At 43.4% G+C, this 24,720-nt stretch overlaps 2 protein-coding genes across 4 annotated transcripts in view; one reads left to right on the top strand and one right to left on the bottom strand.

Annotated features, from left to right (window-relative positions):
* Positions 1-8,654, bottom strand: part of abch1 (ATP-binding cassette, sub-family H, member 1) — a gene marked incomplete at its 5' end in the record, with an annotated part of 34,586 nt that extends 25,932 nt beyond the window's left edge. Inside the window, 4 exons of one of the 3 annotated variants that reach the window (XM_083922879.1) lie at positions 2,840-2,994; positions 4,106-4,265; positions 5,497-5,642; positions 8,586-8,654. In XM_083922879.1, the coding sequence (XP_083779005.1) occupies positions 2,840-2,994; positions 4,106-4,265; positions 5,497-5,642; positions 8,586-8,654 (530 nt within the window). Of the gene's footprint in view, positions 1-2,839; positions 2,995-4,105; positions 4,266-5,496; positions 5,646-8,191; positions 8,262-8,585 lie in introns of those variants that run through there. The other 2 variants (XM_083922881.1, XM_083922880.1) reach the window with 2 other exon arrangements.
* Positions 8,655-12,726: 4,072 nt separating this feature from the next.
* On the top strand, positions 12,727-20,221 carry LOC310953438 (galectin-related protein B-like; the record flags this gene model as incomplete). The annotated part of the gene is made up of 4 exons (XM_083922476.1): positions 12,727-12,852; positions 12,941-13,029; positions 13,769-13,952; positions 17,629-20,221. 4 exons carry the CDS (start codon positions 12,727-12,729, stop codon positions 17,770-17,772), a joined length of 543 nt encoding a protein of 180 aa, XP_083778602.1. The 3' UTR covers positions 17,773-20,221.
* Positions 20,222-24,720: the final 4,499 nt, after the last annotated feature.

Genomic DNA, 24,720 nt, shown 5'->3' with positions numbered 1-24,720 from the left:
ACACACACACACACACACACACACACACACACACACACACACACACAGACACACACACACACACACACACACACACACACACACACACACACACACACACACACACACACACACACACACACACACACACACACACACACGAAAACAAGAAGTGAGGAAACAAAATAGAGTCAAAGGGTGACAAAGGTGAACCATTCTATGCATGCCATACGAAACCTGCAGGATGAACCGGCCTGACAACACGCGGGAAAAAACAACAAGACTTTAGAGACGGCGACGGGAGAAGTTAAAAAAACAATTACTTTTATTTCGTCACATATTAGCTGCTTAACGAGACAAAAGAAAGCATGATACGAAGCATAAACAGACACGTCGTTCATGCTATGCGGAGGTATCAACAGCCAGTGAGTCACAGAAGGCTGCAGCAGAGGAGCCTGTTGCAAGATCACAACAACACAAATCATTTTAACAGAGAATCCTCTTTGCCAGGAGGAGTTTACGCAGCTCAGTGACATGACATAAATATTACACGAGCTGCTAATGACAGCTGGTTAGGGCGACCTCGTTGGGAACAGAAGAGTCTTTGTGACGAATCAGGGGCGTGAATCAGGAGCTGTAACATGAGACGCTGATTATTCTTCTATATAAAAAAGGGGCCATAAAGAAATCTACCGCTTCAGGCTGTTCTTATTCACTCTTAGTGCTTATACCGAGACACCAATGCCGGTATCGATTCTCCTATTCGGTACTATTCTTTAGCGATTTCTGGTCATTTTTTTGTGTGGCCAAATGTAGGCAAACACAGGTTTTCAGCATAAACACAAGACAGACAGATGAACTGAGAGATGGTGGTTAGCACTGTCGCCTCACAGCGAGAGGGTTACTGGTTCGAATCCCGACTGGGCCCTTCTGTGTGGAGTTTGCATGTTCTCCCCGTGTCTGCGTGGGTTTTCTCCGGGTTCTCCTGTTTCCTCCCACAGTCCAAAGACGTGCTCATGTTAGGTTAATTGATGACTCTAAAATTGCCCATAGGTGTGAATGGTTATCCGTCTCTGTTTGTCTCTATGTGCCCTGCGTTAAACTGGCGTCCTGTCCAGGGTGGACCCCGCCTTACGCCCGATGTCAGCTGGGATCGGCTCCAATCCCCCCCCGACAGGGACAAGAGGTTGAAGATGAATCCTTTTTCATTTAGGTTTTCTTGGAGGAAAAAAACATCTGCTATTGTGTTATTATACCAGGACGGTAACGGTAACGGTCGTGCTGCTCGGTTGGGAAACAGTGTCACTTTGACATTACAAGCTGCACTGTAATCATCTTTAATCACGTAGAGAAACCACACTTTCCGCACCGTTTCTTCATCTCTGAGGTTGGGAGCAGCCTGGTTCCACATAAACTCACATTTTCAAAAATAACTTTAAAGCAGAAGTCCAACAGAAATATTTGGTGAAATGCCAAACACTCTATTTTTAATTTGTGCTGCTTGATCGTTTCCTTTTATGGCCTTTTTCTGGTCTGTGTACAGTATCCTCCTCCGTGCAAAGGACACGAATGTGAGCGGCTGATAGCGGGGGAGGTTCTGCTCGAAACCTCTGCAGAAGGAAGTTGGCAGATACGAACATGTGTTAATCTGTTGCAGGACAATAAACATATCCAAATAAATCAGAAGTGCTTTATGGTAAAAGAGTTACAAGAGAACAAGTTACAATCCTGTGTGCACAAGTCTTCAAGAGACTTCGCAGCACAAAGGGGGACATAAAAACTGCACGTTCTGGCGTTTCCTCATATGGAAGGACTGCGTGGACCTTTGCCCTGACGGCCCCACTAAAGCATGAAGACAGTGTTGCCAGATTGAGAAGATAGAAATAGTTTGGGCCGCTTTTTGCACCATTTGTGTGGTTTCCCCTGATGTGAACGTTAGCTAAACAGCAGTGAACAGGTCACTTCACTTCTGTTATCGAGGTAAAATGCTCTCTGTGTTATTTCACTCAGCTACAGACTTTTAAAGACAAAGAAGCATCATAGTAGTGTGTGTCATATATTAATGCTACATGGACATAAAATCCCTAAAAATCAAAATCATAATGTTATAAAGATTGAAACTGATTGAGCTACTTTGTGTGACAGGTCTCTTCATCTGACCTTTGCTTGGTTCCTCATCAGACAAAGTCATATTGTTTTATGGCCACTGGGTTTACAGCCTGTGGACGACAGAGGGATCATGTTCGTCTGTGTGTGTACTTTCATTTGGGTAATGTACTGCATGTGCCTTCAGTTCAACGCTGATAACCACACATATATGACAATAAAGGGACCTCACTGCATCAAAGGATGGTTATATTTCTATCACCCACCGTTGGCTATTGATTAACAATATTGTGTAAAGTTCACCTGCAGCAAATTGCAGAACTTTAGATGAGTTGTTCAAACAGCTTCAGGTGGTATGATGCAATAAAATGAAAGTACATTTACTGTAATCCTGCATGCAATATTATGCTACCAAATAGACTAACTTATCGATTAGTAGCTCGACAATAATCACCAACTATTCTAATAACCGATTATGAGTTTTTCATGCAAAAATGGCTCTTTTCAAGCATTCAAATATGGAAATGTCCTGCTGTTTGTGTTTTAAATCATATTAAACTGAATATCTTTTGGTTTTAGACTGAAAAAAACAACATTTAAATCACCTTTTACTTGAAACTAGACCAAATGATCAATCAAGAAGATAATCTGCAGATGAATCAATAATGAAAATAATCATTTCTTGAACCCATCTAAGTCTAACCTCTCTGGAGGAGCTCTGTTGAACGTTAAACTCCACTACACGTGGTTTTACCTGAGATTTCGGACCAGACTACGCTTCTGAGGTAGATCCAGGAAGTCTACGAGGAAATCCATGCGCGCCTCGGTCTCCTTCGCCTTCAGGCCGTGGATTCGACCGAAGAAGGTCAGGGTGTCGCTGATGGTGAACTCGTTGTACAACGCCAGGTCCTGTGCAACACAAAGACAGATGCTTGGGCTGTATTTGTACTTAACTAAGTACATTAACTAAGTTAATTTCTCCTGCAGAGCTGCATCTGCACTGCTGCCCTCTGAGCACGTACGCTTTGAGCTTCGGTCACTGAAAAGGATTATTGCTCAGATTTCTTGTAATAATCTTGAAGGATAAAGGTCTGAAATAATAATAATGGTCCATTTTTCTCTCACAACAAATAGAATATATTACTCTGAGTCAAAACAAGTCAATGAATTGCTCTGCATTGTAACACCAGACACCACTGGGACTCTTGGGAACGGGTGAGGTGTCGCATTTCTTCCACAGATCACTTCCCATCAGATGCTAAGAGTTACGGTACACACACAGCCAGGGGAGGACACATGCTGTAAGTGTTATCAGCCTCATCAGGTATCCTGTCTGACGGAAACGAGACACACTCAGGTGCAGGTCAGCGACTTAAAAAGGAAGCTAAATTAAAGAACAAAGCACTTAGACGTGGAGCTGAGAGGAATTGGAAGAATTTGAATCTGCAGGTTTTAAAAAAAGCCTTTTTCTGTCTCTGTCTTACCTGATTTAAACCTGATTTAAGATCACCGTAGCAACCAAAGACAGCTTTCTGACTGAGCATGCAGTTAAGTGTAAGAACAAGAAAAAGTCTATTTAAAAAAAGGTCTTTTAACCTGACGATTTATGGGCTTTCCAAATATTGTATGCAGGCCTAACAATGGTGTATACAATACCCATAAAGGTTGTCACAACACCAACATTTTATACATTGAGACAATACTAGTATTACAAAAATGATATTTGATACCTTTTAACATACCACAGTAAAAGAAAAACAATCCTACAAACGCAAAAAAGTTTATTTTTCCCTCTTTTTTTCGTTCATCTTCAGCTTGGGTTGAAAATCTAAATGTAGATCTGCTTTTTTTGTAAAGCTTCGATACTTTCGATCCAATCAAACCTGGATATTGTATCGTTTTGAGACATGTGGTATTGAAAAGTATTGAAGTACGAATACTTTTCACAACCATAGAGTCACAAACACACATTTACCCATAAACTTTTCAATGAAAGCTACGTTAAAGATGCGTCGCTTACCTGCGGCATGTAGCCGACCATCTTCCCTGGCACATCGTGACCGGGGAATGCAGGCGGCTTCCCCAACACGGTGATGTGACCCCGGGAGATTTTCAGAGTTCCCACGATGCATTTCAAAAGCGTGGTCTTCCCGCATCCACTGGGCCCCAAAAGACCATAACTGCAACACAGAATCCAAAGCACTTTAAATGAAACTGGACACTTCTCAGGGCAGTTTTCCAACTATTAAAGTGGTTTATGTTGTTTACCATGTGTTTTTAAAGTGTGGGTTTATTAGCAGATGTCGCACAAACACAATGTCACAGCTCTAACATGTTCAGACGCTGAAAGGAAAGTTGTGAGCCACGTTAGAGAAGTAGCTACTGCCTATGTAAACACCTACAGATGACTGTAGAAGATAAAAACCGAACAATAACGCCTCACAGGAGATCGTGTGATACCACTGTCAAACAATACAAAAGTAGTTTACAATAAACCATGACGTGCATGTGCCATGTTCATGAAAATCTGTTAGAACGTCTCACTCAAGACGCAGCAATAACTCTTAAAGTCTCTCATCAGGGAGTTTACCACAGTTCACTTGTTACATTTGGAGCTGAAAGAAGAAACTATCATTCACCATCAGTTTGTTGTTCAGCGTTCAAAGCATTAGAGGAGTGTGGATGTTTTCAGCTCGGTTTGTTTGTTTGTTTGTTTTTCCAGCAGGATTATGGAAAAACTACCGACCCGATCCTCATGAAACTTTGTGGAAGGCCAAAGAAGGACCCCGTTACATTTTGGAGCACACACTTTGCTCTCCACTTTGCTGGATCACGAGGCATTTGTGCTGCATTCACGAGGTGTCAGAATAATCGGAAAAATTAGCTCCCAACGGGGAAAATTCACACTGCATTAACATTGTTAGACGGGGGGAATACACTGAAATGTCACACAGAAAACAAAGCACCAATGGGCTCCTTCCTTTGGGATTGACTTTGGTAATCCACTTGAATGGACTTTACTATGAGAGGAGCTGGTACAGGGGCCAGTAGGTAAGTCTTTAAAAGACTCTTTAAATTAACTCTAGGTTCACTAACTACGTTGTTGGTGCTTTGTTTTCTGTGTAGGGACTCTTCTCATGCTGCTGCAGAGGTTTGCTGTTATTTTCAGCAGTATTAGTGGTTAAATAAGACGTTTGAATGCCTTCACTGTGCTGCCCCGAGCTAATCACTGTTAGCCACGACTGGCTGTTAGCGCCTCTCTGGGATTTCTCCTTTAATTTAAGTGCAGAAAAAGACCATGGGAGGATTTTGCGCTGATTCCCTGAAGATTGGTGTAGTTGTTGACAGTTGTTGATCAGATAAATGTCTGACAGCCCTGACGACAGGTAAGAGTCAGTACGCTCCACTCACATGTGTCCCTGTGGTACAGTCAGGTTGAGGCTGCTCAGGACCTTCAGTTTGCCGTACGACCGGCACACATCTCGGCACCGGATGGCGAGATCCTTCTGTCCAGCAGGCAGAGAAGCCTCCAAGTCAGCCTTCATATTCCCGTCCTTCTGCTGGAGGAGAGAACAACACTTTGTTAAACAGCAAGTAACAATCGTCACGACTGTCTGTCTGCAGCTTTCAGCAAATACATCTGAGCAAACGTGAGAAAAGACTGATGAGAGGATTCACTCTCTTTCATATCACAGCACAGGACTACAATAATAACTCCTGGGATGGTGCATTTGCCCTCTAAGATCTACCGTACGCAGAACACGCTTTTTACGCTTTACATATACGAGGAATTTGGAGGAAAGGGAAATGTCCTCCTCCTTTATCTTTAAATCCCACAAAGGAACAAGCCACCACACCTATTAAATTAGCTGAATATGCACAAATCCTCGATTACACCACCTCTTAAACAAGAATGTGCCTTTTTAGTTTGAAATAACTTTAAAATGTTGCTGTGATCATCCCTAAAACCTGTATGCACTACATCACATGGAGGGTGAGAACACATCAAAAACATTTAAAAAGGAAATTGCTGCTTGGTTTTCCTGCAAACTCTGGTGAAAATCTTTCTGAGAAACAAAATAAATGAAGCTATTTCAACAACATTTGCCTCCTGACTATGAAAGTCTACACATCGTCTGCAGCAGGCTAAAAACGCATCTCTTTCCACTGCATCTTGGCTAAGGAAATCATTTATTTGCAAAAATAAGTAGCACTGTATAGATCCGCTTATTCGAAGCTAAAGCACTTACTTATAACTAATAACTTGCTCTTCTTGTTTTTACCCTAATGGTTAAATGCACAATGACAAAAGCGTCAGATACATGAAACGTGATGTAATGTCAGTCCTGTGGAGACGTCTGTAGCTCCATCAGTCGGAGCGGTGGTGATTTAAAAAGGCTTTCCTGCATCAGCTGGAAGAAAATGTAAGTAAACCAGTCACCAAATCACAGAGGAAGGCGCCCAGATTAGTCTTTCCTCAAGAATGCAAGTTGGTGGAGGGAAACTACTTTCCCCTTTAACCCGAAATCCACAACAACAAAGTCAAACAGCTCGGTTTTCTTCTCATATTCCAGCTGGTTTTCTTTGCATCTTATGAAGCTTCGTCAGACAAAGTATTTGGGTCGTAAAACAATCCTTTTCCCAGTAATCTCTGATAACAGCCTTCTTTCACGGGTCCCCCCCGGTCTCCAACTAACACCCTCCTTTAATCCAGCATCTCCTCATTTTCCAGCGAGGAGATTAGGGAGTTTGACATTGCGTAATCTGAAGCATTTGGTCGACCTCACCTTTGGCACTATAGCCTACATCTGCATAATGAGACAGATCTCATGCTCGTTCTGCGTGAGTTCGCCTGTGAGTGACAAGCTGATTTCAAACCCAGGTAAAATCCATCATCTGACATCTAACTCCAATCAGATGATCTACGGGGAAACACACTGACAACGTGGTGGAGGATAAAGCAGCAAACACTCACCCTGACAGAAGATGAAGGCAAAAATGGGGAGAGCAGAGAAGGATGAAGAGCAGCTGAGTTCACAGATTGAAAACAACTGTAGAGCATGTGACACACACACATACACACACACACACATCTCAGGTAAGCAAACTGGAAGAACGGGTTCACCTTTCTGTCCTGCAGGTGTAGAACGGATGCTTTTCATATTAAGAATACCCTTAACCACACACACACACACACACACACACACACACACACACACACACACACACACACACACACACACACACACACACACACACACATACACACACACACACACACACGCACACACACACACGCACACACACACACACGTACACACACACACACACACACACACACACACACACACACACACACACACACACACACCCTTCTCCACAGCCTCTAACAGGTGGCGTTACTCGAAATGGCAAATTTTTTTTAGAATTTTTCTTCTCTAAAAAGAGTATTTTGGAATTTTGCCCAATAAACACACACACACACACATACACACAGAAGGGCACACACTCATAAAAAGCATGTGGCTCTGTGGACTCGACACACACACACACACACACACACACACACACACACACACACACACACACACACACACACACACACACACACACACACACACTCTTCTCCACAGCCTGTAACAGGTGGCTTTACTCGAAGTGGCAAATTGCCCAAAAACATCAAATATTTGACAGTTTCATAAATTGGCCTATCAACTTGTTTTTCACTGAACCCATCTTGTGAGTCTGACATGTTAAGTGCTTGGTAATCTAATCTAAATCTACATACATAAATAGTCTTAAACACTCACATCCTGTTGATGCCCATCTATAATTAGAGACACACCACGCTGTGCCTCTGCAGGCTCTCCTGATGGACACTTTCCTCTGATAATGGCCTCAATCTGCCCGACAATGCCTTTATTTTCATTCACTTTCTTCTGCCTTGTTGATCAGGAACAATTCCTACCTTGCTTGCCAAGTTGATGCCAACTTGCGTCACCACCAAGAGAGAGAAAACGGGCTTGACAGGCGCGCTCAAATCTCCCCGGAATCAGCCGCAAAGCGAGGCGAGCGAGACACAAACTGTTAAATAATGGCCACTGACCGGGTATTTACACGCTGAACCTCGGTAGCCTACATCCACCGACCGACCAGCTGCTGCACTTTCACTTCCAGCTTTCACATCCGCGCGTCACACAGGATGTGCGCGCTGCTGCCGCCGCTGCTGCCGCTGCTGCACGGCGCTCCCTCTCTCCCTAAACGATATCCTCCCATCCTGCAGATAACAGTGATTATCTCCCTGATAATTGTGCCCAAACCAGATAACAGACACGGTTGCGTTTGCTGCGGGTGCGCATCCTGCAGAGTTTCTCTCCATCTTGCTGCAGCAGCATATCAGGGAAGGCCTGCTGTCCTTGGACGGCCTGTAAATCCTGAACGTTTGTTTTTAATGTTGCACAGAGAAAAAAATCCTAAATGATGCAAAAAGCATCTCTTACCCGCTCCTCCATCTCGGTGCAGTGTGCAGGTCCGGCCGTCGCAGCATCCTCACACGCCTCCGCGGCCATGGCAGCAGAGAGGAGAGCGGACCAGAGAGCCGGCTGGGTCTCTGCGAGGAGAGGGAGGGAGAGGGGGGGGGCAAGAGAGAGGGGAGAGGGAGAGGGAGAGAGATAGGAGAGAGAGGTAGAGAGAGAGAGAGAGAGAGAAGAGGGAGAGAGAGATACAGAGAGGAGAGCACACCAGAGAGCCGGCTGGGTCTCTGCGAGGAGAGAGAGGGAGAGAGGGAGAGAGATACAGAGAGAGAGAGAGAGGGGGGGGGGGGGGGGCAAGAGGGAGAGGAGAGGGAGAGAGAGAGAGAGATACAGAGAGAGGGGGGGGGGAGCGAGAGAGAGAGAGAGGGAGAGAGGGAGAGAGATACAGAGAGAGAGAGGGGGGGGGAGCGAGAGAGAGAGGAGAGAGAGAGAGAGAGAGAGAGGGATGCACTGTGGGACTTTTCATCATGATGCTTTTGAAATGATTTGCAGTGGGGAGGTTCAGCATCCCCCTTTCTTTAATTTAAATAAATAAATAAATTGCCAGATTGGTTTTATTCAAATTCTGTTTTATCTACAGCGTCAAATCATAACAGAAGTGACCTCAGGACACACGCGTATCACCAGCAAAGTGATATTTACATGAATCTGCCATTAATTATAATCTAATAATCTAATATTCTGAAATCAGCCGTTCTGCATAATGAGTACTTACACTTTTTGCACTTAAAGTACTTTTTGATGCTAATACTTTGGTACTTTTACTAAAGTAACATTTTGAATGCAGTGTTTTTCTTGTATCAGAGTGTTTCTACACTGTGAGTACTTCCTCCTCCACTGTCATTAGATGTCCAACCCTAATCGACCAACTAAACCGTAACCACTCAAGGTTAATGCCGAACCTTGATCATCTTGCCAGACTTTCTAAAATCTTGGGTTACCATCCAGACGCGACCATTGGCCTCTGGCTGCAGTCTTTGTGGTGTGTTCGAGTCCACGCTGGTTCATGTGCCACTTTTTGGCCGAGACTGACACTGAAACAGGACACACCTTCAGTATTATGTGTCTGCTGCCAGAGGCCGTGTTGTTGGGTTGCATTTCTCCTTCACTTCCTCGAGGTGTGAAGATGTATCAGGCTTTTTTTTCATGTCGAACGAGGTCAGATGTTCCCATCCTCGCATCCAAAGCACGTTTGACATTTCTCCTTACATCAAAACTCTGCGAAGAACAATGTATGCACGAGTTATGTGGAAATTATTTCAAAACACTGCTTGGGATTGGGGTGTAGCTCCTAAAGAAACCACAAGATGGAAGCACACAACCAGAGATTCACCAGTGCACACAGACAAGGCTGGAATCACTGATGATCAATAATTCAAGAAGAAAAGCAACTCATTTAACCTGGATTCATCACATCACATATTGTGTAAACAGGCTTTATAAGCCTACGATCTCCAGCCAGCCCAAATGTGAAGAGAGTCATAGATACCACCATGAAACGCCCCCGTGTAATATTATGTTTAAATATGCAAATAAGGCGTCATGTAACTTTTACCAGATGAAAAGGGGACGATGGAGCGTGAGTTTGGCCGGAGAATCGGAGCAGCGGGGGCGGTGTTGCAGTCGCTCTACCGCACCGTTGTGAAGAAAAGAGAGCTGAGCCGAAAGGCAAAGCTCTCGATCTAGCGGTCAATCTTGTTCCTACCCTCACCTGTGGTCATGAAAGCTGGGTCAGGACCGGAAGAACGAGGTCGTGGGTACAACCGGCCGAAATGTGTTTCCTCAGGAGGGTGGCTGGAGTCTCCCTTAGAGAGAGGGGGAGAAGTTCAGCATCCGTGAGGAACTCGGGGTAGAGCCGCTGCTCCTTTGCGTTGAAAGGAGCCAGTTGAGGTGGTTCAGGATCATCTGGTAAGGATGAACCCTGGGCGCCTCCCTAGGGAGGTGTTCCAGGCACGTCCAGCTGGGAGGAGGCCTCGGGGAAGACCCAGGACCAGGTGGAGAGATTATATCTCCACACTGGCCTGGGAACGCCTCAGGATCCCCCAGTTAGAGCTGGTTAATGTGGCCCAGGAAAGGGAAGTTTGGGGTCCCCTGCTTAAGCTGCTGCCCCCGAGACCCGACCCCGGATAAGCGGCTGAAGATGAGATGAGATGAGATGAGTTAAACCAACACTTACATCTTGATTTTGGATGTTTTCTTTGAAGGTTTTTCATTAATACCCAAGAGTAAATGTGTTGTGCAGCAACATTACAGGGTTAAAACGAGACAACACAGCAATAAAAAGACATTAAAACAAACGTAGTCCTTATTTCAATAGTCAGCAATTGATTGATACCGAAGAGGATTTTTATTTACGCTTTATTTTCTCAGTTTTCATTTCTAGAATTGGCAATGTTATAATGTATACTAATGTTAGATATGCTTAAATAAAGTTATCTGTGTATGAATGCAGCCTTCTGAGTACCTTTGTTGAGTCATATTGGTGCAAAGTCGGTGCACAACCCACATAGAAAATATATTTTTTTTCATTCCAGCTCAAAAATTCTGAATGATTCCTCTCTAAAATCAGTCTTTCATACCATATCAGTCGAAAACCCTCACATGACAATGATGTTAATGAGTCTAGAAGTCAAAGGAGATGTAAGATCATAAATAGACTGAAATTAAATGTATTAAATCACTGATATAAGATGCTTTAAGGTGGCTGATGCATCAACCTAAATAGATGGAGACTTGGAGCTTGTAATGCCTTGAGATGTCCACAGAGGGGCGCAGTGGACCAGTTAAACCAAACAGACAGGGGGATGTTGTATTTTTAACTCCAACTTGACCTATTTTCATTTTTTTTATTGCAGTGTTGCCCAAATCTGTCTACACTTTATTCTAGTAGATCTTTACTTACTGTATGCACATTTTGTTTCCTTCTCACGTGCCTTGACACTGTAAATGTTCATGCTGGTAAAGCTCCTCTGAGGTAAATTAAATAGAGATTGGGACGTTTGCGTGCACAGTGATGGACAGATAGATGGAGACAGAAGAGGAGGGCGGTGTTTGTGTGTTTGGGTGCTGAAGTCAATAAGAGGGAGACACTGTGAATGTCCACTTCATTCAATGGACAACAATCAATATTCCAGGCTCACAACTGAGCAGGAACCCTCTATGCACTGCTGTTTGAACCCTCGGAGGTCTAATCATTGGAAAATATTGAGCGTGCACACATTTAACCTGAATAGGACACGCGACTGCAAAAACAACACAACCCCCAAAAGAGCCCAAAGAGCGCGTTATGCGTAATTGGGTGAAGGGTTGAGGGGAATCTGTGTGATTAGCCTTCTCCAACAGAAGGGGATTAAGCTTTTAGTCCTTCATTATTATAACGCATACGTCAGCACATATCCACCCATTTCAGAGACAGGGTGCAGCGGAGGGATGTCCTGCTGTATGCTGTATGCTGCTGCTGCTGCGCTCAGACGTGGAGGCCCAGGAATAGGAGCAGGAACAGGAATATCCTCCTGAGTCAGTGCCACGACGCTGACACACACCACACACACACCCCGGCAGCGCTGCCTCTGCTCCGATAATAAGCATCCTATGCTATTTTGCTCAAGATGGCGGTGCAGGCAGCGGAACAGGACGGAATAGTGAGTATTTGTGGAGCTGTAAGGGAGCGGGGTGTTGCATGTGTTGGCTTTTTGTGTTCGCAGCACAACGGTGTGTGGATTTGGAGTAAAGCGTGCAGTTGCGTCGATTATCCGGCGCTTATTGTAAACGCGGAGCGCAGCGCAACGCGACTCCTCTTTCATGTGTGGCCGGAGAGGAAATCCAATATGTTGGCGGTGAGATGTATCCGCGGTGTGTGTGTGTGTCGCTCACCTAGGCCCGAGCTCATTCATCGCAGTGTATAAATGAGTTTTATGAGGCTGGTTTCTAACCTCTCAGGAGAGGATCCCCGATCACAGCATGACAGGTCTGCTGCTGCCACCTCGGCATTGTTGGGAACGCAAAGGCCACACTGTGTGTATTTGTCAATAAACAGGCCCACAGCGGGCTCGTGCTGGGTGTTTAACCCGAGCCAGGCCGGTTTATATCCTACCCGACAGAGCGATAAATGACAGTTTGCGTCCTGTGTCTTTTGTCACTGGTGCTGAAAAACGTGGAGGATGACAGCCTCAACGACTCACCGGAGAACCCCGGCCTCATCTCACCTGACAAGGAGGATTTATCTCGTCTGCTGGTAGGCTATGAAAGATGCATTCTCCTTTTACTGTGTTTTGATGCTGTGCTCCAGGCTGTGCTAAACACATTCAAATTGCTTTGCATAGACGGTGCCGTTCAGCGGACGCATCCGGGGCGGCATGCGACCGGGGAAGAAGATTATAGTGATGGGCATTGTCGAACTGGAGCCAGACAGGTATGATAACACTCAACAATGCATGCACACCTTATCTGGAGCCAAGCTTTATCTCGCCATATTCAAAAGAGAGCCGTTTGATGTCACTTAGAGATAGACTTTTGTTCTTATAGGCCGGTCAGACTTGCACGGCCACTCTAGGACACAGTGGGTAATGCGTGGGCGGTCAGGGAGAAGGGTGGCTTCTTAAGTATGCAGAGACAGGGCGTTCCCCCAACCAGCAGGGAGAGAAAATAAGGGGGGAAATGGAAAAAAGAAGACCCAGTGAGGCAGACTTGTTTGGGTGTGTCCTCCTCACCCTACATGGAAACTTGTGTTAAACTTGGAAGAAGCCTCCCCAATGACCTCATCATGTTCAGAGGCTGCTGCTGCTGCTGCTGCTGCTGCTGCTGCTGCTGCTGCTGCTGTTGGCAATGTTTCCACAGCCAAAGTTCATGTGAATGTCCTGCCTGACAGAGCTGCTCCAAAAATAAAAGTTTTCCTTTGTTGCATCGCAGCAAGTTTGTTACTGCCATGTCACACAAAGAAGGTTGTGTGTGTGTGTAAACAGATACAGGGGGAGGGAGGAAGAGGGGGGTACACCAAAACTAGCAGCAGGGATTATGCATAATTAACACACAATAGGTTTGCTCTTACACAGCAGCAGCAGAATTATGCATTTGACTTATCCCAGATTAATTATCGGACTCATATGCTGCCTGTCTGACTCCTCTTCTTCCCCCTCCTCCTCCTCCTTCAGCTTTGACGTGAGCCTGACCTGCGGCCGTGACTCGGAGAAGGAGACTCTGCAGGATGTGGCCCTGAAGCTCACCGTCCGCTTCACCGACCGCCAGTTCCTGCGCAGCGCTCGTGTCTCTGGGAAGTGGACAGGGGAGGAGGTGTCCACTTCCTACTTTCCCTTCATCCCCGACCAGCCTTTTAGGGTAAAGATCCTCCTTGTATCCACGACAAATGTAAAAACGCCGGATGGTTGGTGGTTCTTGTTGATTACGTGTGCTTTTGAAGATTATGGGATACTTTCTTTGTGTGGTTGTTCATTATCATGGTTACAGTAAGGGTTATCTTTTATTTTACACCTTGGATATTACTTCTACGCAGTTAGCAGGTACCCAATGGGGGTAGTGCATTTATGTTGCAGTTTTGGAAGTTGCAGGAGGGGGTGCCAAAAAACCTGCAGGGGTCTAGGGTGACAAGACGGACTCAACTGCAACTGCAACCTGACGTCACGCCAGTTATTGGTCCATTTTGAGGCAGTGTGAGAGTCCCGTACAGTCAGCAATAAACATCCTGCCTCTATCATCTATATCTATAATACTTTGAGGGTGAAACATGAAACACAGGCACGGTTGTTTGTGTAAGAGCTGATTGTTTCCTGCAACAAGCTCCAGCACAGTTCCTCCGTCTTCTCTGTGAGATGAAGCTGCCTTCCAGTGCGGTCAGAAATGTCAAGATCATAACAAGGATCTGACTGAGAGCGTTAGCCTGAGGGAAATCTACTTGTACTACATTAGAGGGTTAAAGAACACAATAGGGCGTCACACAAACGGGCCGTAAGTGACGCTTCCACTGCCGGACAACCCTGCAGCCTTACAACTAGAGACCATAAAAGCATGCAACAGAAGGGGTCAGACAATCAGACAGGTTGTCAGTCAACCCCTGATGAAGACAAATGATCTAAACCAGATTGACATTGAACAGAACAAGTTGAAGACGGGAAATCAACTCTGAAATACTTGTTCATTTGATGTTTTCTCTCGTCTCTGTCTGTTGCTTCACACAGAGCAACATAAAACATCTTAATCCAACATGAGAGAGACTTGATACTAACAACAAACAGCTTTAGATAAAAAAGAACCCGCACGAATTAAAGTGCTTGTGTGTTTATTGTTGTAGAGTCCAGCAGCTTGACGGAGGCTTGATTTGCACTTCGGCACACACAGCCTTCTTCCCGTTAGCAGATGTTATACGTATCCAGAGAAGAGGGGATGCAACATTTAAGCAGTTCAAACAAGGCAGTCAACATATGATGCAAAAAACAAAAAAAAGGGCAAAAGACAGGACAGAAATAGTGTAAAGAGTTGGTGCAAGAACGTCGAATGTGAACGAAGCAGGAAGAGCCGTGTAATCGTCCAAATTGGGAAAGGGTGGCGTCTTTTTGGAAACCCTTCTTGAAAGCGATTCATAGAGGTGGACCTGTGTTGAATGCAAAAAGAGACAGAAGTGGTTGTGTGAAGAATAAAAAAAGAGCGCTTGAAGCTTAAACCCCGCTTGTTTTCACACTGCCTGACACCTGGCGCCCATCTGTGTGTGAAGTAGATTCTCAGCTATTTGGTTTTCAGATGCCAAAAGTCGCTTATGAAGCTAAAGAAGACGAGCAGCTTTAATTTGTGCTGAAACATTTAGTCAAGTAAAAAGCTCAGACATAAACTGATTCTCATTTTTGTTCTATAGCATTTATTTAGTGATAATTTTTTTAAGTTAGGGCGCACTCAAACTGTCCGTCCGTACCGTGCCCAGTGCTTTAGGGTACTTGTCCCCCCCCGCGGGCCAGGCCCGTTTGTATTCACACTACCTGGGCCTCGGCGAATGCTTCTTGCTGCCTATACGTCATCACGCCGTAACACGTCACACGCATTGATGACGTCATCGCGATGCGTGGCTTTGTTTACAAATCTTTCCATAGACCTCAGAGTTTTTGTGCGTCTTGTCGACTGTTTTTGAATCTTTTCATCGACCAAATCTGCAGTAAACACTCCACCTCCGCATCACACCAACGTGAACCTTTCGCTGCCATTGTTTTAAATGTCCGCGCATGGTCCCTCCTTCCTTTTTCTATGTCCCAACAGCCGCACGTAAAATTACCTCAGAACCGCCGTAGGCCTTGTGATCGTACACATGCGCACGCACGTGCTCGTACATGTGAAAACGTGCTTTACGAAAGCCCACCTCTCCCAAACGGTCCGTGGCCGGCAAGCGTGCCGCAACTAGGCACGGTACGGTTGCACTCACACTGGTAAAACAAACTAGACTTTAGCCGTGAAGCGTGCTTGGGCACGGTACAGATGGACAGTGTGAGTGCGCCCTTAATTTCCCAAGTAGTTACTTTGTTGGTGCTTCCTTCTAACCTTGTAAATATTTCTTTATTTAAAGTTCTGTTGTCAGCATCACAAGCAATCCACTTTAACAGAGAGAATCATCCATCAGTTGTTTTGCAGTAGAGACGTTAAAGACAAACAGGAAATGTTCTGCACATCATATCTCTCTTCTGTGAATACAGGCTGGGGATTACTGCATCAGGGGCGGCATCAGCTGTTCATGTGTTGGGGGGGCGGAAGCAGCAGATGCATGATGAGTAATTCTCATAAGACCCGAGGACTTGTCCGCTCTAATAATTCTTAATATGCATGCGTAACATATATTTACGTATGACGTGTTTCATTCCAAAGCGAGCTAATCGCTGTTACTTAAATCTAACATTAGTTCTACTAAAAGAAGAGACAGTCTGATCATCTTCGGCTTGTTTTTAAAGAGTGGATTCATGCTTATGTAATGTCAGCCCTCTGATAAAGTGTCAGTGTTTGTGGTCGGAGTTTGACGGAGCAGTCAGTCATGACTCTGTCAAGCTGAAGGCTGGAGATTAAAGCTGTCGTGCTGATTGTTTACAGCAAAGCGCTTCATATATTCAGACGCCTGCGGACAGACACATGATGTACTGTGTGATTTCAGAGCAGAGCGGCTGATTTCTGTTACGGAGTTCATCTGAACAGTCTGCCTCGGGAAGTGGGATCAGATCACACCTAAAAGTTAGTTTTCTTTGGTCCAAACTGTACAGAGAGAGGTGTTTATTCTGAAGTTCACAGTGTGACAGGCAGTAGTTAGTATTTAACAGGCAGTGTTTGGGTGGTTGGGAACAAATAAAACACATAAATAAACAGCTGATATTAAGGGATAGTTCAGATCTTTTGAAGCAGAGTTGTATGAGATACTTATCCATAGTCAGTGTGTTACTGAAGAAGTTCAGAGAAGCGGACAGGAGTAGCTGTCGAAGGTGGCAGCATCTGCAGCAAAACATCCTTTAGTTACCTAGAAAAAGTGTTCGCTATGTTTAGAATATTTTCAGCGCTTTACCTTGTCATTAGACAGCCCTTTGCTTTGGCACGACATATTCCTACACATTAATCTGCAGACCAGCTGTTGAGTCAGTCTTTCAGCGATTTACGGAACAAACAAATACAAGAAAACAAAAAAAATGCTGTTGACTTTGGAGAAAAGAGGATCCCTTTTATAGGCAAATATCGATTTCTGTCAGGCTCTATGTTTCCGGTCTTTGCGCTAAGCTAAGCTAAGCTAACTGTGTCCTGGCTGTAGCTTCATATTCACCGTATAGACTTCTCATCTGACGCTTCTCAAGAAAGCAAACAAGCCTATTTCCCATTCCTCTTCTGTATTCATCTGCCTTTGTTGCTGTTTAATGCTCCAGTGCTAATGTTTTTGCTTCTTAATGAATTAAAAACTGTAAATCACTTTGCTTTATCTCAACTGTTTCTCTACTTTTTCTTGTCTTTTCCTCCATCTTTTCTTTTTCTTCCCTCCCTGCAGATTGAGATCCACTGCGAGCACCAGAGGTTCCGGATATTCGTGGACGGACACCAGCTCTTTGACTTTTATCATAAAGTAAAATCTTTGTCCTCCATCGACACGATACGGATACAAGGAGACCTACACATCACCAAGCTCGGTTAACCTCCTCCTGCTCTGCTGCACGACGTGTGTGTGTGTGTGTGAAGCGAGGACATGACCACATATGACCACACACGCACACACACACACACACACACACACGTGCGCCTGCAACGCTGCAGAAGCTTAACAACAACAACAACTGGAAAAAAAAGGCTCTGGCGTTGACAAGTTAGAGTTCCTCTGCTACATTTTTCATTCACTTCTTTCCATTCCTTTCTATTGAACCAGGATCTGATGTGATTGTGCTTTTGAGGGTGAATGTTTCTTCTCTTTTGTAGCTCCAGTTGTGTCAGATCAGGGATCTCACGGCTTATTTATAGCACATTCCTTTTTCATGTTGAAATCTTTTGGGAGGTAGAGGCAGGTGCGAAGTGCGGAGTGCTTTCAGCGATGGAAAAAAACCCTCAGATGTTCTAGAAAACAGCTACTCAGGAACTTTATTATGTCTCAGAGCAGCTTACATGAAAGCAAACTGTTGCTCCTGAATGAAAATCCAGCGACTGATTTAAATGTTTTAACTCTGCAACTTGTAGCGTTATGAAAACTCTCTGGATAAACTGGAAAATGCATGCATGTGGAGATGCTGACGGCAAATATGTATTGAAATTCTCCAGTATTGGACCTGAACAGTGTTCAGATATGAAATCTGAGCTCTGACTGTTTCCCACAAGTGCTGAAACATGATTTTCATATCAGATAGAAACTGTTTGAACGCAAATATTGCAGGTAGTGTGAGGCTTTAGGACTGTTGCAGTTATCCTCTAAATCTCAATCTAGCACAGAATCACGCCCTGTTTTCTCTGTGCTGTTTCGGTATGCACCCCCCCCCCCCTCCGCCCTCCCATGGGCTTATCCCAGTTGTCACGGTAACATACTGCAGTCTCACCGACCTATATCCCCCAAAATGAGGATTATATCACAACAAGATGTAGCAGCAAGCATGCCGCACGGTTGCACTGCGCGTGTGGGTAGTTTCAGCGATCACTGTTGATGGAAAGTGCTCTGTGGTCCGAACAGGAAGTAGAATTATGACTCTGGAGGGCAGAAATGGCTTTGAAATGAGTTTGGATTCTGTTTTCTGCTGTCGCACTCAAAGAACACGCGTGTTTTATAGACCAGACCGGCATTGCGTCAGAGAAAACAAAAGATCAGTGCAACTTGATGCGTTTGGATCATAACTTTTGACAAGTTTATTTCTTGTAATGCGTTTATTTTATAGACGTGTCTCGTTAATTGTTTTTTGCGACCTTAACTGAACCCAAGTGTCCGCAAAACCTACGTTAATGTTGATGGTAGGGCTGGGGAATAATTCAATATGATCGTTGTCGTCTTTCAGTGGCATCGTATTGTGATGAACACACAATTACGTCGTCTAAATTAATAACAAAAACATAAAAGCTTAAAATGTGTGAATCAGATGTGGAATAGTTTGAGTTTATGTCGCTATTTTGAGGTTTTTTTTATTTGTTGAGTTTTAAATTCACACAGGAGTTTACAAAATTAGGCTTTACCATGTGGTTGTTTCATATATTTATTTATTTATTGAACGAACAGAGAACTTGCTATATCTTGATATATATTGTTATAGATATACGAAATAAATTATATCAGGATAGAAGATTTTGGCAACGTTTTTGATCGATTAAACGTTAAAGTAGTTTTTTTCATGCAAAAATGGCAGAAATTTCTGTTTTCTTCTTCTAAAATACGCCGATTTCCTGCTTGTTTTCTTTTTTATATCAAATTAAACTGAAATATCTTTTAGATTTTGGACAAAACAAGATATTTAAAGACCTCCTCCTGGACTCAGAGGAACTAGATTTTCAAAAATGTCTGACGGCTTATAGACAAAATGATTAATCTGGTTTAATAATCTACAGATTAATCGACAATGAAAATAAATAACCGTTAATTGCAGCTCTACTACACAACACTGCAGCCTGGGCGATGTCGGCCTGGTCTACGTTAGCCTCATATGAATCGAACACTAAATCAATGTGAAACTAATTCACATTAAAAAAAAAACACAGCACATATTTAAAAGAAATCTGCAGAGTGCAGATGTTAAACTCAAACATTCAGCAGTCGGCTGGTTTGTCTGAAGCAGCAGCATCAGATCCTGGTGGTATATTGAATGTATAGTATTCATGTTTCTATAGTAGCGTAGACGATATTAGTGATACACAGAATGATTACGTACTGTCACAGTCTTTTGGTGGTATGGCTGTTTATAGTGCATTTGCAGTCCTACAGTGTCACATGTGTTTTTCTGAAGTGTTTCCTGGATCGCTCCTCTTCGCCGTTTTGTCCACTCCGAGACAGACGTTAGAAAGCGGGTACGTCTGAGGCGGTAAGAAAGTTGTAATAACTACACAGTAATAGCAGAGGTTATCTGCAAAGCAAAAACTCACAGTATTAAAAGTATTATGTCTTAAGATGCTCTGTTTACACCTCCTACAGCAGGGGTGTCAAAGTGATCCAGTAAAGGGCCGTGTGGCTGCAGGTTTTCATTCCAACTAAGCAAGAACACACCTGACTCGACTTACTCAATCACCTGAACTGTCTTCACACAGGTGATTTGTTGGACCAGGTGTGTTTTTGATTGGTTGGCATGAAAACCTGCAGCCACACGGCCCTTTACTGGATCAGTTTGACACCCTTGTCCGACAGGAGCAGCATTCACTATGATCTGTAAAGTTTTACACACACAGAACTAGGTGTGAATTTCACCGTGTAGATCTTTTGGCTCCACTCTAATGAAAGTGTTCTGTAAAGCATGGCTTTATTAATAATAAATAATTTCCTCACGTTTATAAGCTACTGATAAGAGAAGCTTCTGGGTTGCCAGGTTATGAAAACCCATCAGTTCTGCAGTCATACCTGTTTATTATTATTAATTTATTGATTAAAAGGCCCTGACTTTCTCATTTTTATAATAATAAAGCAGAAAGTCTTAAAATGTCAACGTGGTCGGCATGAAAAAGCTAAAAAAGAATGAAAAAAGGGGGATTTTTCAACCTCTCAACCCTAAAGTTGTTCCTATTAAGGGCTTATAATTATGTGATCCTTAGTTAAATATTTATTCACCATGAATCAAGTCATTATTCTCACCTTATAAACCCCTAAAGGATGATTTATTAGATCGTTATAAATAGTTTGGACCAGGTTGGAGAAGCTTCGCTCGTCTTTGGAGTCAGACTTTACACTTAAACACTTCATATCACACAGATAATTGAATGCATGCTTGTGAAGCCACAGTTTTTATCCACTTTCTGAGCAGCTCGACACAGTAAAGCAGCAAAGAGGAGGCTGCACAGAAGTACTGTTAAGATTTTGACCTTTTCACGCGTCAGTTTTTAATCTTAACAAGCTCGTTTTGCTGCTGTGGATTTGGAGTAAGCCATGACATCTGTGCAGAACAGCTGCACTGACTTCACTGCAGGGCGCGCGGTAATTGATGCGTACCTTTGCTCACATTAACGAAGCTTCCTCTTTTAGATTTTCAAGCAAACTTTGAGGGAAAACTTTTGTTTTACACCTTGTTCCTTTCTGTGTACAGTGAGCTGCAGCTCTGTGCAGCATTCCTCAAAATACAGAGAGGCTTTCTATACATGCACTGAGTTTTTATGATCTCCTTTGCAATAAGGCCGCTGCTCGAAGACTGACCGCCCTGGAGCAGAACTTGTTTTCTCCTGGTTGGTCAGAACGGGTCTTCCTCGGCTCTGTGCCCTTTTTCTTGGCAAGCGTTGGTTTATTTTCGGATACAAACAGGAAATGAGCACAGTTTGGTTTGAGAGGGCAGCAGAAATGCCGTTTGAAAGGATGTGAGCCAGTGTTATGCATCAGTACTCCAGTATTACGGTATATAACAGAACAAAACGTGTACAGATAATGTGTAAATGTGTTGACTCTGTGTTTCTTCTTTTGATACTGTTTTTGTGTTCTTCTTTCTATTAACTGGTGACCATTTGTAACACTACAGGTACCTGTAATAATGCTAGCCATGTAAAGAATATGACCATTACTCAGCATTGAGTGTGTTTCATTGAGGTGGAAATGAGATGTGTTCAAAGTTTTTTGGTTCTTAAGTTAGAAACTCTGGGGCGGGAGATAAACAATTCACAACTTCCTGAATTAAAGGGCTCTAAGTGCGTTTGTGTGTGTGTATGTGTTTGTGTGTGTGCGCAGAGGGCTCAGTATGAAGTTGTTTTTCCCCCAACATAGCACTGTTAAACACGGGAGATGTTCCGATACCTTTTTTTCCAATTCGAATCCAATACCTGAACTTTCGTATCGGCTGAAGTACCGATCGGACACCACCGTGTTAAAGCTCGATTGTTCACGTCGCTGTTTCACTGGTTGGGTTTTCCAGTGTGAAATATCGTCAAACTGCTAAAAGTTGGTAGCTCCCACTGATGTGACAATTGTTTACAGTTAGAGGTGAACTCTAATTTTACAGACGTTTCTTTTACAATGGTGGCCTACGGAGAACATGTTTTTTTGGACCGCAGGGTGATTTTTAGCTGCACTACCGTGAGTCGCCACTGGAGAATGGCTGCATGGCTTTAACAGTTCTGATAATACAGCCATGGTGTAGCCTAAATGAGCTATCATCACGTGGTTAAACACCCAAAGTCAATTCTTCTTTGCTGCTCTTTAAGAAAAAGATGAATTAATTTCTGGAAAAAAAATACTAGAAACAACAAGTGAATATATTTGACAAAACAACACATTTGAGAACGTCATCTTGGGTTTTTGGAAACACTGATCCTCATTTTTCACCATTTTCTGACCTTTTATAAACCAAACAACTAATCAAAATAATCGTAAAAGTGATCGACTGATAAAATGAAAATGAAACTACTCGTTAGCTGCAGCCCTAATTGGATCGATGCATTTCCGATACTGGTATCGGAACTCTGCATTAGCTGTGTGTTTTTGTCTACACAGCTTGTTGTGGTGCAGGTACATGATAAGCTAACATGGTACTAAGAGAATACTTATGTGGTACTGTTGGACTCATAACTGCCTAAAGTGTAACTCAGGCGCAAAATCATCCCATGGTCTTTCTCGGCAATACATTCATCAAATAAGCCGTCGAGACAGTTTTCTTCGTGTAACAACTATTAACGGAGAAATCCAGGAGAGTCGCTAACAGCCGGACGTGGCTAACACTGATTAGCTCAGGGCAGCACGGTGAATTCAAACTTCTTTTTTAACCACTAATGCTGCTGAAAATAACAGCAAACCTCTGCAGCAGCATGAGAAGAGTCCCTACACACATAACAAAGCACCAATGGGCTCCTTCCTTTGGGATTGACTTTTGTAATCCACTTGAATGGACTTTACTATGAGAGGAGCTGGTACAGGGGCCAGTAGGTAAGTCTTTAAAACACTCTTTTAATAAACTCTGGCTTCACTAACTACGTTGTTGCTGCTTTGTTTTCTGTGTAGGGACTCTTCTCATGCTGCTGCAGAGGTTTGCTGTTATTTTCAGCAGCATTAGTGGTTAAAAAAGACCTTTGAATGCCTTCACCGTACTGCACCGAGCTAATCACTGTTCTTAATGGCTTATTTGATGAATGTAAGTGCTGAAAAAGACCAGGGATGATTTTGCGCCGGAATTACACTTTAATATTCCCGTAAAAAGAATCGGTACATCTGCTTTGAAAACTTCAACCTCCAGTATGTTGTGTTTGAAGTGTTCAGTTTGACAGATATCCTGATGATGCCATGTACTTTGAACATCCGGGAAAGTGATTCTCGCTCGAAACTATGATTTTATTGTTCATCAAACCCTTTAAAAATTAACTGAATGTCATTCTCTTCCTGATTGTAATCGGATGCTAAGTGGAAATGCTGTTTTTATAAAGACCGCCCTTCTAAACAGTTTATCTGACCCAGGTCTGTACGTCCCCCTGCCTTTGGACTTTGGATGTACATATTTATAAACGAGGAATACCAAACTGCAGCAGAAAGCATTTGGTTGTGCATGTGAGCGAGTACCTGGCATCTTGTATACATGAACGATTGAAGTATTGCCAGTTTTTTTTATTACAGTCAAGCATGCTCCTATCTTTTCCCCATCTGCGGTATCAGGTGTGTTTCAAGAGTTGTGAGAGCGGCGACGTCATGATGTCTATTTACAAAGTGAGTAGAAGTAGGCTGATCTGTTGCTGATGTGTTGTGTGGTTGTACAATCATGTCATCATTTCTATTTATCAGAACCAGCAGGGTCGTGTGTGTGTGTGGTAACTTCATACCTTCTGTATCGGTAACGTGCTCATTTTTGCTGTTTATATGAAGGCATCTTGAGAAGTTTTTTATAATGAAAGTGAGGTCAAATGTAATATATCGTACTGTCCTGTGTGAAATGAACTCAGAGACATAATTTTTTGAATCACCGCGGTGTTGGCTGTTGTGACTTTGTGTCTTCTGGAAGTCTCTCATGTTACAAAGCAGCATGTTGGCGGTTTGATCAGCTGTTTTTCTGCTGAGCAACTCTCCAAAGGCTGCACCATTAAAACAAAACAGACAGGAGCTCTTCCCCAAAATACCCTGAGATGACCCTGATTTTGTGGCTCACAGAGAACGAGCACTGGACCAGTGTTTAGACGAATACAGTTCATTCTGCCGTTGTGTTAGACCTCTTCAAATGCTTTTTTTTTCTCCAGATGCTTTTGTAAAAAATAAAAAATTAGCTACTTTGCAAACCAATAAACTTCTCATTTTGGAAAAGTTGTTGTGATCAGAGTCTCCTTCTGAATAATCACCAAGTAAACGAATATTATATGTTATATATATAATTATTACTATTATATCCTTATTTTATTTGAACTATTTCATGTCTAGTATGCTATTTTGTTCATATTTTACTTTATGAAGAAAGACAGAGAGAGAGACAAGAGAACCAAGTTAATTAGGTCACTGACCTTCATCAGGTGTCAA

Source organism: Echiichthys vipera, assembly GCF_963691815.1.
Source record: "Echiichthys vipera genome assembly, chromosome: 11".
NCBI classification, from domain to species: Eukaryota; Metazoa; Chordata; class Actinopteri; order Perciformes; family Trachinidae; genus Echiichthys; species Echiichthys vipera.
The sequence above is the reverse complement of the archived record's forward strand: the minus strand, read 5'-3'. Positions and strand labels throughout refer to the sequence as shown.